We start from the raw sequence: 12,172 nt of genomic DNA, 5'->3' as shown, positions 1-12,172 counted from the left end.
TCAGCCTCCTGAGTAGCTGGGATTACAGGTGTGCGCCACCACACAGGCTAATTTTTGTATTTTTAGTAGAGACGTCGTTTCACCATGTTGGCCAGGGTGGTCTTGAACTCCTGGCTTCAAGTGATCTGCCCACCTCGGCCTCTCAAAGTGCTGGGATTACAGGTGTGAGCCACTGTGCCCGGCCGTATTCTAAATACTTTTTATACACACTGACAAGTTGTCCTCTGAAATCTTGCATCTGTTTATATTTCACCAAAACTTTAAAAAATGTTTTCAAGATTTTTATTTTTGCTGCTCTACTAGGCAAAAGAGTAGTCTCCTGTTTTGTAGCTGTCTAGTCTGAGCTGTGAAAGGCTTTGGGTTAGGGCTTTGAGAAGATCAGAGGAACATGTTTAGAGCCTCCTGCAGCTTTGTGGGCACAGGGGATGAGCAGGGGGTGCACCTCAGAAGTCGGGGTGGGCGGGGTCTGGAGACCACGGGACTTCACTTGACCAGGTCTGCCCAGCACGGGCAGTGGCCATGCGGTGCCAGGCTGGGTTCCAAGCCATTGACAGAATTACCTCAGTGAATCCCTGGACAGCTCCATGAGACTGGCCCTGTCTGTTACTATTCTCACTTCAAAAGGCAGGAGACAAAGAAGTGGAGTGACCAAGGGGCTTGCCCAGGGAAAGCAATGAGGAGGTGGACCCAGGGCTGAGCTCACCAGCACCTTGGTGTAGAACTCAAGAGCACACCCCTAGATCCTGCCCCTGTCTTGGGAGGCTGAGACGATGATCTCTGCTGTTTTGGAATTGGTACTAGGCTTTGCATTGCTATGATTTCAGGAAAACATCTGTATTGTTGGTCTCCGAAATATACATAGAATTTGTTTTCTGTTCATTTCTTGCCAAAGGAGTCCAGGTGAGCTGCACCTGCCTGAGTGGGATCCCAGGTGTGATCGGGGGTGTTGATACCTCTGATGGTGGTGTCTGTGGGCCTGCTTTGATCGGGGAGCAGGAGGAGTGCTGGAGGCTCTGTGTCCCCCCAACTCGGGGGTCTCTGGGCTCATGTGTGCAGCATTACCTGGCTTGGGCCAGAAAGAGACTTCGAGGGAGCCCTGTAGGGGGTGTCTGGGTTTCCCCATTCACCTCTGCCATCTGACAAGATCGCTTCCCTCTTTGAGCCCCAATTTCCTCACTTCTGAAATATTGGAGAGCCTTCTTACTCATACAGTTGCTGGGCATTTTTCCTGAAATAGTAGATCTCTGTCACCATAGTATATAACAACCCTTATGCACAAGGAAGGGTTATATAACTGTAAAGTAATTATAACCCTAGTCTTTTCTCTCTGTTGAATAGGCTCTTTAAAAAAGAGTAGGTATGATTGACAATTCCTGAAAGTCACTCATTAATTGGTTCTTTCAAGTAAATAATAGCAGCCATGATAGTCATAGTGCTGGTGTCATCTGGCACCTCCCGTGTTGGATGGCAGGGCACTGTTTGCACGCCAAGTGATGCCTACCTTGCCCTGACTGGAGGGTGGCCTCACTGGCTCCTGTGGAAGCCCGTCCTGATGCTGGTTAGTGGCATTGCGTCCTCTGGTGAGCTGAAGCACACAACATGGTGTAGACCCTTCTGAGGTGATAAGGTGAGCTAGCAGTTATGATTGACTTGCAGTTTATAATTAAACTATGGGACAGCTGTCATTGTTCCCTCTCAGTGGTGTCTGTGTCATGTAGACTGGCAGGAAAGGAAACTTCAAAATGACCCTTGTTTTGTTATTTGCAGGCTCCAGGGAGTTCCACACTGTCCAGTTCTCTCTGCCATGATAAACCTCTGTGGTGAGTGTCTGTGTGGGTCATGCATTCCTCTGTCTCTGGCTGTAGGTCAGCTCTCCACAGAGGAAACTTGGGCACGGCATCATTTTATTCTGTAGAAATCATAATTTCTGTTTTGGTTGTAAACATTGCCAATCAAAGGTGATACAGGCCACGTTTTCTATCCGTTTCTAAATGCTGTGTCAGGGTCAGAAGCCCAGCTGGTAGAAACACCTGTGATTGTCTTTGAATAAATAATTGCACTGCTGAGGCCTGATTGTGCAAGTGTCACTTTTGGGGGAGACTCCAGGGTGTGCTGGCAAGAGCCCCTTTAGAGCAGATGATGGGGGCCCTGAGCCAGCATTTTCTGGAGAGGCACTCACTGTGGATCCTCATGACCGTAGGAAGCGCTTCATTTCTGTTCTAACAGTGTTCAATTTGACTTGGAATTAAATCCATGTCTGATAAATAAGGTAGAGAAAACAAAATCCTTGGGAATTGTTTGGATGCTGATTTGAACAAATCAACCTTAAAAAATAAATGTATGGGCCGGGCGCAGTAGCTCACGCTTGTAATCCCAGCACTTTGGGAGGCTGAGGTGAGGAGACCATAAGGTCAAGAGATCGAGACCATCCTGGCCAACATAGTGAAAACCCATCTCTACTAAAAATACAAAATTAGCCGGGTGTGGTAGTGCATGCCTGTAATCCCAGCTATTCGGGAGGCTGAGGCAGGAGAATCCCTTTAACCCGGGAGGCAGAGATTGCAGCAAGCCGAGATTGTGCCACTGCATTCCAGCCTGGCGACAGAGTGAGACTCTGTCTCGAAAAAGTAAAAATAAATAAAAATAAAAATAAATGTATGGTATTGGATGTTTGATGTTATTATTTCTTTTCAAGGTGTGATAATGGCATTGTAGACATTTTAATCAAAAAGTGCCCTTATCTTTTAGAAATCAATACTGCAAGATTTATAAATGAAATTACATAGTATCTGGGATTGCTTTAAAGCAATCAAAGTGGTGGAGGAGATTGCTGGGGGTATTGATGGACAAAGGTTAGCTGTGTGTCGGTAATTTTGAAGTTAGGTGATGTGGGTACATGGAGGTTTGTAAAACCATTTTATATGGTTTTGAATTTTTCTAAAATTAAAAGAAAGAGAGGAACACATAGGAGTAGTAAAAATGAAAACTCCAAAGCTGGTGGCAGCACTTTGGAGGGACTTAAGGACACGTCCTGTGGACCCATGCCTCTGGCTTTACCTCATGGGGGCACCGATTGGGTTTGACCTCATCCCCTCTCCCTGGAACCTTTTCCACCTCCTCCTGGATACCACCCTCAGCCCTAATGTTAGGAGCCCTCCTGGGAGGGGCTCAGGCCTCCCTGGGAACCACAGGGCTGGTGGAGAATCTGTGGTCTGTGGGAGGCCCTTGTCTCCAGTCACATTGGGTGCCTGGCTCCCACACTGCCAGTCCTGCCCACGTCCTCAGGCTGCTGGCCATGACATGACCATTTCTACCCTCTTCCCTCTTCCCTCCTCCACAGTCTTCATCTCACACTTGGGGACCTGCCCTGGCCACCTGGGCCCCTGGCTGGGTGGCCAGCCCCACATTCTACTCTGCATCCACCTGGCCTGTGGTTAGCTGGGTGGCGTCCCAGCGGGGCCCCATGGAGCTCTTAGCCTTCTGATAGGAGTCTGCTGAGTTGCTGCTCAGTAGATGAAAGGCCGCTTTGATTATGCCCCAGCTGGTCCCCTCTCCACGTGAGGTCCTGCCTCCTTCTTGGGCCTGCAGGGTCCTCCACGACCATAGCTGGCCACCTCACCAGCCTCATCCTTGGCCGCACCTGCCCCAGGATGCCACATACGGACACGAGGAGCTGCTTGCTGATGTTTGGCTTCTGCTCACACCATCTCCTCTTCCTCCCGGCCCCCTCCCGGTGTCCCCTCGTGCCGACCTTGATACCTCGGAGCAGGGTTGAGGCTCCCTCTCCAGGAGTCCCACCTGGAACCCTGTTCCTGCTCCCAGTGAAACCACAAAAAGTCCTTCCCGCCTTCGTGCTTTTGCATCTGAGCCCATGTGTCACTGCTCTGGGTTGCTTTCTCTTTGTGCGTTCCCTGGCTGCAGCTTGCGGTACCCTGTCATGCCCTGCTAGGAAAATTCAATCTTGTGCCCCTCCCCACACTGCCCACCGTTATGGGAACACAGCGCAGAGGCTGTGCACACTGTAAATTCCCGTAGCTGGCCGCCCAGGTGCTGGTGTGAACACCCAGGGGATGAGTGTCCGTCGTCTTCACCTTTTTCCTAGGGGATGTCTGTTGTCTCCTTACCCTGCTTCTGATCTGCCCACTGCTCTCTCGCAGGCTCGTCATCCTGAGTCCCACCATGGAGGAGGGCCATGGGCTGGACCTCACTTACATCACGGAGCGCATCATCGCCGTGTCCTTCCCCGCCGGCTGCTCCGAGGAATCCTACCTGCACAACCTGCAGGAGGTCACGCGCATGCTCAAGTCCAAGCATGGGGACAACTACCTGGTGAGAGGTGGGCAGCTCCGGGAGCCTTTGGGCAGGCTCTGCAACAGGCACTGTGTAGGGATGGGCACTCACAGAACACTGGTTTACACATGAGGGAGAAGCTCAAGGGCCTGGGCTCACACAGCTGTCCATGTCTTCCTCGTCCTGTGTCTCTCTGCTGCCACGCCTGGGGAGGAGCCTTATGTGTCTCTGTAGGTAGCTTTCAGGGACACACGACTGCTGACCACAGGGATGGCTGTTGCCTCGTCCTGCACTCATCAGTGAGGCTGGCTCCCCAGTGCCTTGGGACATGTCCCCGGCCAGCCACCCCTGCACTCCCATGCTGCATCCCTGGTATCAAAAGAAAAACTTGTGACTCTCCTCCTGAGCCAGAAATTAGGAAGACAAATTAGGTGGGCACCCAAGAAACCAGGGGCTGCCCTGGAGACAAGGAGACAGCTTGATTTTCAAAACACACGTGTCGAGTTGATGGTGGAGCCACATCTGAGGAATAAATAATACAGAACAGCTTCTCACCATCTCTCACCCTCTGACTGGCCCCTTGTTTTCTGTTCCCATGGTTGGTAGCCCAGGTGGAGGCTGACTTCCTTCTGCTGTCAACAGTCACTAATGGGATTGAATGACAGCTCCCTGGCACCCTCTCTCTACCTGCCTTCTTATCTCTAGTAAGGAGGCCTCCTTATCTGTGGTAAAGCTAATCTGCCCCGCAAGCCTACAAGGTGGTCATTGTCTTCCTTGTTGGTCTGCTCCAATGACTGGGGCACCAGTGGCTGGGAGAGGTGGACCCAAGTGGCAGAGTAGGATGTGGCCTCTGTCTGATGCCAGAGCAGCCCTGGCCCGGGTGCTTCCTGTGTCCTGACCCCTCCCCAATCCTTGATTCACTCAGGCTCCTGCCTCTTTCCGTCTTGAAGCCCATCTTGTCTGTGACCTGGCAGTGGACAGGAAGTGGTGGCCAAGCCCCATCTGATGGTGGTGCCTCTCACCAGGGGCCCTCTCCTCCCCAGGGCTTCCTCCTTCATCACTGAGGCAGTGTGCTCTGCAGGACCATGGCTCCTTCCTTTGGAAGCCACTCCCAGGCTGGTCAGCACATCCCGAGTCTCCTCTCTGGCCATCCTTCCCCTCTTCCCCAGTCCACCTTCCCCAAAGAGACCATGCAGAGGGCCTGGAGCCCTGGCCAGCACCTGTCTGTGAGGCCTTGTCAGGGCCAGAGCTCTCCCTGCAAAATGGCTATGGCAGGGATCTTTTTCTTGTGCAGGGTTAAGAAATGAACTGTGGGTCTCAAAGCAGCGCCCCCCCCTTGTCATAAACAGGGCTTGCTGGGTGACCAGGACAAGCCCCCACCCTTCACTTTCCTCACATCTCTGACTCTGAAGTGAGAGGGACGTTTAGTTAATTTTTAAGGCTCCTTGTTGCTGGAACATTATTGTTATTATTTTTTTCATTTTGAACTACTGGAGTATTTAGCAAGGTTCCACAAATGGCTGTGATTTTTTCAGTGAACTTAGGCCGTGGCTCTTGGCTGGGCATGAACTCAGCCCTTTCCAGGCCTGGGGCCACCAGGCCATAGAGGAGGGACTGCCTTCCCCACCATGTGCCACCTCTCTATTGGGTCAGTTTGTGTTGTCAGGAGCAAGACCATGGAATTTATTTTATATATATATGTATATATATTTTATATTATATATTTTTTTATGTGTGTGTGTGTGTATATATATGTGTACATATATATATCCTGTATGTTGGGATATTTTGTAGCCATGAGAATTAAAAAAAAAATAGTAACACGGTAAATTGCCTGGTTTAATACTAGTTAACGAAGTAGAATATAGACTTTATGTGTAAGGGTTCTGTATGCCATCCTTATCTTATTTATTTTATTTGTTTTGTATTCTGTGACCACACACGTCTATATTTTTCAATCTTTTCTGATCCTCAGTACCTGGAAGGGAAACATCATGTAAAAATGCAGTGTGTTTTCTCCTTTCATCTCTGATGTCAAGGATTTGTCTAAAAGCTTTTTATCCCCCAATTTGTGAGTGTGAAGATTTTAGATATTTTTTTAAAAAATTAGTATTAATTAAAATTAAATAAAAATTAAAGTATTAATTTTTTAAAATATTAAAATCTATTTTACGCAAGGCATTTTTTCTCTCTTTTATAGGTATTGAATCTTTCAGAAAAGAGATATGACCTTACAAAGCTTAACCCAAAGGTATGGAGTTCATCCCTTTATATTCTGCATTTTTGAAAAATGTAAACAATGCTTATTTTGTGCAAAAATAATTTGCTACTAGTCTTTGTGGAATGTGACTTGATAAGGAGTATTAGGAATTGTTCATATCAATTGTTTTAATTACTTTTTTTTTCAGTTTGAAATAGAGATTCATAGGAAGTTGTGAAAATAGTACAGAGATCTCCTGTACTTCTCACCCAGTCTTTCCAGTGGGAGACTCTTACAACACTAATAGTAAAATATCTAGGTCAGGAAGTTGGCATTGGTATAGTCCACGGACCTCACTCACATTTCCCTGGTTTTGCGTACATGTGTGTTTCTCGGCATCGTGTGTATAGATGATAAATACTACATATATATGTATAGAACAAATCTATACACGTGATGCTTCCTCCTCCCGCCTCCTGGGATCTTTCATATATACTGCATATATATATGCATGGAACAAATCTATAACAAATATATGTATAGAACAAATCTAAACTGCATCATGTGTATAGATTTGTTAAGCCACCACAAACAAGAGACAAAACATTTCCATCAGCATGGGGCTCTCTTCTCCTAGTATCTCTTTATGGTCATAGTAATCCACTCCTTTCATGATAATTTTCATTTTTTAAAAAATTGTTAAAATTTTTTCAAATTTTACTTTAAGTTCTGGGATACAGGTGCAGAACGTGCAGGTTTGTTATATAGATATACATGTGTCATGGTGATTTGCTGCACCTATCAACCTGTCATCTAGGTTTTAAGCTCCTCACGCATTAGGTATTTGTCCTAATGCTCTCATTCCCCTTGCCCCTCACCCTTCATGATCATTTTCAATAGCAAAGCTTGGGATAATTTTAAGACTCAGTCAACATAAGTTGTGGTAATATATGTATGTATATTCTATATGTTGAAATATTTTGCAGCCATTAGAGTAACAGAGCGGAAACATGATAAGTTGCCTATTTTAATACTAGTTATCAATAGTAGAGTATAGAATTTATGTATAATGGTATCTCAATTATGCTAAATGTATATGGAAAAGAGACTAAGGGATTCATGAAAACATTGCAGTGGTTATCTTTGAGTGGTGGCAGCGGTAGTGACTTTTCCTACTTCCTGGCAGTTTTCTGAAATTTCCAACAATCTTACACTATTTCTACGACTTTCATCATAAGATAGAGCCCCTTGTCCTCACCCTACTGACAAAAGGAAATCAAAGGAAAAGCAACACCCCCATGTGGCCACAGGCCACTGTGGACTTCTGTGTGCCTCAGGATGCTCAGAGCTGCAGTTCTGTACCGAGTCACTGTGTCTTTAGCACATGGTGGTGATTTTCTTTGTCCAAGCACCAAACTTAATCAGGGTTTTGAAGGTGCTTCCTCCTTAAGTCCTGCCTTTCCAGGAGATTGTCTCTGAGGTGTTGTCTGCACAGTGTGGGAGATGGCTGGCTGCACTCTCCAAACTGGGATTTTAACCCGAGTCGGGAGATTTTGGCAGCAGCTTGGGCCTAGGACTGCTGTTTGAGATCTCACTGGACTGCAGCCCTCTTCACACAACCTGCACCATCGGCAACTCAAAGACCTTTCTAGAATTGTCACCCCAGCTGCAGAAGAGCAGATGAGCCCCTAGAGGAAGAGGCATCACGTGGGCAGTATAATGCTTTATTTTTTCTTCCCAGTGAAGGAAGTTGGTCCTCGTGCTCACTGAGTTTTAGGAAAGGGTCACCCAGCATGTTCTTTACTCCCAAATGAAATGTATCGATGATGAAAGAAGTCATTGTGAGATGGCCTCAGAAGGTTTCAGGAAATGGAAACTGAGGGAGCTCCCCTCTCTTGTTGCACATCATGGATGTGGGCTGGCCGGAGCTCCACGCACTGCCCCTGGATAAGATGTGTACCATATGCAAGGCACAGGAGTCCTGGCTGAACAGCAACCCCCAGCATGTGGTCGTCATTCACTGCAGGGTGAGCGCACCCCCTCTCACATTTGGGGGTCTGGCTAGGCTTTAGCCTTTGGAGTTGAGATGGAGACAACTGCTGCATATGAGCACATTTCCGCTTTGAGCTGGTGTGATGCGCTCCTTATGGGTTTGTCTTTAGGTTTTCCTACTTGCTCTTAAAGAAGGAAACAAAGAGTTATCACACCTCCCCAAGTTTGGCCTTAGAATTTATAGGATTGTGGTCCCTGAATGTGTAGCTGGACATTTGAAACTATTGACCCCAAATTGACCACAGTTATGAGAGCAAATCGTTTCGTTTTTATTAAATTTTATTTTTCATGGAAAGCCCTCCTTTTCAAAACAGCTATGCTTTCCATGCCGTCTTGAGTTATGGTAATCAGTTGATAGACTAGATGATGGCATGATGCCATTGCAGTAAACATGTCGTCCTTTCCACGTGGAGCCATTGCAGTGCAGATGTGGCCTGTGCATCTTCACAGAGTGGCTGGGACTGTCTGTGTGTCAGCCCCAGCAGGCTTGGTGGATGCCGGCAGCCCAGGTGCATAGCTGGTGGGCACTCCTCCTCCTGGCTGCATCGGGTTCCTTCCATGCTTCCTCCTCCTACCTCCTGGGATCTTTCCTCTTAATTCCCAGTTTTCTCAGCTGCTTTGCACTGCTCCTCAAATGTGATTGGTGTTGAAAGGGGTTGGACTGAAAGCAAACTCACTGAGGGGTAAGCGTGTGAAGCTTAACCCTCCTGCCAGAAACTTACTATTAGAGAAAAGCTCTTATCCCAGTCACACCTTGAGTCAGGGAGGAATCCTTTGGGAAAGGATGTAGCCAGGGGGCTGGGGTCGCTGTTCATTAATGGGCAGCTCCCTGGTTTGTGTGTTTGACAAAGCATTCTTAGGACCATCAAAGTATCTAGGAAGTGTTGACGGTTCAAGATAGAAGTGTTTTTTTTTTCTTCCGGACTCTTTCACACTAAAAAACTGCACAGAAATCCATTGTATTATGGAATTTAGTTTGAAAGAAGCTTCCATTTGAGTTATGTTAGACTCTCAGTATATCTTTCCCGCAAAGGCACTAGGTAGGCCGGCCTGTGGATGCTGTTTACAGCTGTAAGGCATTTGATGACCATTCGATGTGCAGAAAACTTCCATCAGGGACACACAGATGTTATTTGCTTCTCTCTGGTATTGTCTCTTTCCTCACATCTAACTTGATCATATTTTCCCCCCAAATGGACAGGCACACCCATTAGGACCACCAAATTGTCTATGATGACCTGATCTTTTCAAGTATTATGTTAAATTATGGATCCTCCACCCAAATTGTGTTTTGGTGCAAACTAAGAGAGAGAAAAAGAGAGAGAGAGAGAGAGAGTCAGACAGACTTTTAAATCAATGTAATTCTTGTTAATTAAAACAACCTATGCTTTTCAGGCTTGGTGTGGTGATCTTGACACAGTGAGCCTGATATTGATGGATCATCATTGCCCAGGATCACGTAGCAAGCTGTTCTAAGCAGCATTCCTGACCTGTGAGCCTGGGCCCAGCAGCAGCACCTGTGGAAAGTGCAGGTTCTAGGGCACACCCAGACCTGCTGCCAGCTGCATTGTCAGAAGACTCTTGGAGTTGCTGGACTTGAAAAGTGCCATCCTTGGCCATTTATTCCATTTTAGTTGTTGTTCACTTCAATTTTTTAGATGAAATTGAAAGAAATGATAAGATTATTTAAAACATATGGGTCCTAGTGGGGACCACCTAGAGCTTTCTAAAATTCATCATTTTGCTAAGCAACTTTAGGCTTTCTGGACAGCTCTTGTTAGTGGAATTCATGGGAACATGTTGAAACTTCTCAGAAGTGATTTGCTAATCGCTTGCCCTCTTCTGGTGCCATGTAAATCATTTTTGAAAAGCTTAGAAATTGTGCCCTGAGAGATAAGCCCTCTTTTAATTTGAAATTGCTGATGTCGATGTTAACAGAAGTTCATCATCATCACTGCAGGGGTGAAATCGCTGACATTTGGCGAAATCCGCCTGCTTTGCAGAATGCGCGTATCCTTCCACATGTGCCAGGAATTTCTAGCATAGCTGGGCGTGTCTCAGCCTGGGCGGGAACAGAGTGAGGGTCAGTCCTGCTATGCTTCCCATTCTGCTGTGTGATGCAGAGGCTTGTGTTTGTGTGGGTGTGTGCAGTCTCCTCCTCACCCCTCCACATCCTGGTTATTGACTGACCAGAAATGGCCTGCAGTTCTTTTGGGAGATTTCATCCACACCATGCCTTTTGTTTCTGAGTCCATGGTGAAGAATACCCATGGAAAATTGTGCAATTAGTGATTCTGTGATTTTTGTTAAGAACAGTTCCAAGTCCAAAAGAATGCAGCTTGCACTAAAACGTAACAGTCCATGAGCCTATCGTGCCCTCTTGTGTTTTCTACATCCTGTGAGCTAAGAGCTTTATTTACATGAACATTACATGAAGATGTCCTACTTCAGTTCCATACGTTGTTTGAGTGGAACATGGCCACCTCCATCTGTTCACGTACATCCATGGCTGCTTCCACCCACAATGCAGGGGTAGGTTTGAATGGTTGAAACAAGACTTTGCAGCCTGCAAAACCTTAAATACTTACTATTGCATTAAGAAAGACCTCATATCAGGGTACTGCTGGCCTTGTAAAATGAGTTTGAAAGTGTTTGCATTTCTTCAGCTTTCTGGCAGAGTTTGCAGTAGTCTGTTTTCTGTTACTTATAACAGAATATGTGAAACTGGGTAATTTGTAAAGAAAAGGAATTTATTTCTTATATTAAAATTTATAGGAGCTGAGATGTCCAAGCTCAAGGGCCTGCGTCTGGTGAGCGCCTTCTTGCTCTTGGGGACTCTGCAGAGGTCCTGAGGCTGCACGGGGCATCACATGGCGAGGGGGCTGAGGGTGCTAGCTCAGGTCTCTCTTCCTCTTCTTAGAAAGCCACCAGTTCCGCTCCTGTGATAACTCGTTAACCCATTAGTTAATTAATCCGCAGATGTATTAACCCATTCATGAAGGCAAGGTTCCCCATGACCCAGTCATCTCTTAAAGGCCTCACCACTCAATACTGCCACATTGGAGATTAAATTTCAACATGAGTTTTGGAAGGGGCTAATATTTAAACCATAGCAAAGTTTTCTCTTTTTTTCGATGATGGAATTCATCAGTTAAGTGATCAGGTCCTGGGCTTTTCTTTGTCGGAGAGTTTATATTACTGATTCAATCTCCTTACTTGTTATTGTTTTGTTCAGATTCTCTGTTTCTTCATGATTCAGTCTTAGTAGGTGGTATGTGTCTAGGAATTTATGAGTTTGTTCCAGGTTATCCGATTTATTGCTATGTAATTGTTTGTAGTTTTTTGTGTTTCTTTGTGTCTAAATGGCATCAGTTATGATGACTGCTCTTTCATTTCTGATTTTGAGTTTTCTCTTTTTATGTTAGTCTAGGTAAAGATTTGTCAATTTTGTTAGTCTTCAGGAAACCCAACCCTTAGTTTTGTTGATCTTTTCTATTGTTTTTCTAGTCTCTCCTTTATTTGTTTCTGCTCCAACCTTTGTTTTTTCCTTCCTTTGCTAATTTGGGGTTTAGTTTGTTCTTTGTTCCTTCAGGTGCAACATTAGGTTTTTTGTTTTGTTTTGTTTTTTGA

General features: G+C 46.0%; 1 protein-coding gene across 1 annotated transcript in view; it reads left to right on the top strand.

Annotated features, from left to right (window-relative positions):
• The window catches only part of LOC129016814 (tensin-3-like), a 153,054-nt gene that overhangs the window by 102,195 nt on the left and 38,687 nt on the right, over nt 1-12,172 (top strand). Inside the window, exons 5-7 of the mRNA XM_063656953.1 lie at nt 1,768-1,820; nt 4,158-4,329; nt 6,491-6,541. Coding sequence (XP_063513023.1) covers nt 1,768-1,820; nt 4,158-4,329; nt 6,491-6,541 — 276 coding nt within the window. The remainder of the gene's footprint in view (nt 1-1,767; nt 1,821-4,157; nt 4,330-6,490; nt 6,542-12,172) is intronic.

This window comes from Pongo pygmaeus, chromosome 19, assembly GCF_028885625.2.
Source record: "Pongo pygmaeus isolate AG05252 chromosome 19, NHGRI_mPonPyg2-v2.0_pri, whole genome shotgun sequence".
Taxonomy (NCBI): domain Eukaryota; kingdom Metazoa; phylum Chordata; class Mammalia; order Primates; family Hominidae; genus Pongo; species Pongo pygmaeus.
The sequence above is the reverse complement of the archived record's forward strand: the minus strand, read 5'-3'. Positions and strand labels throughout refer to the sequence as shown.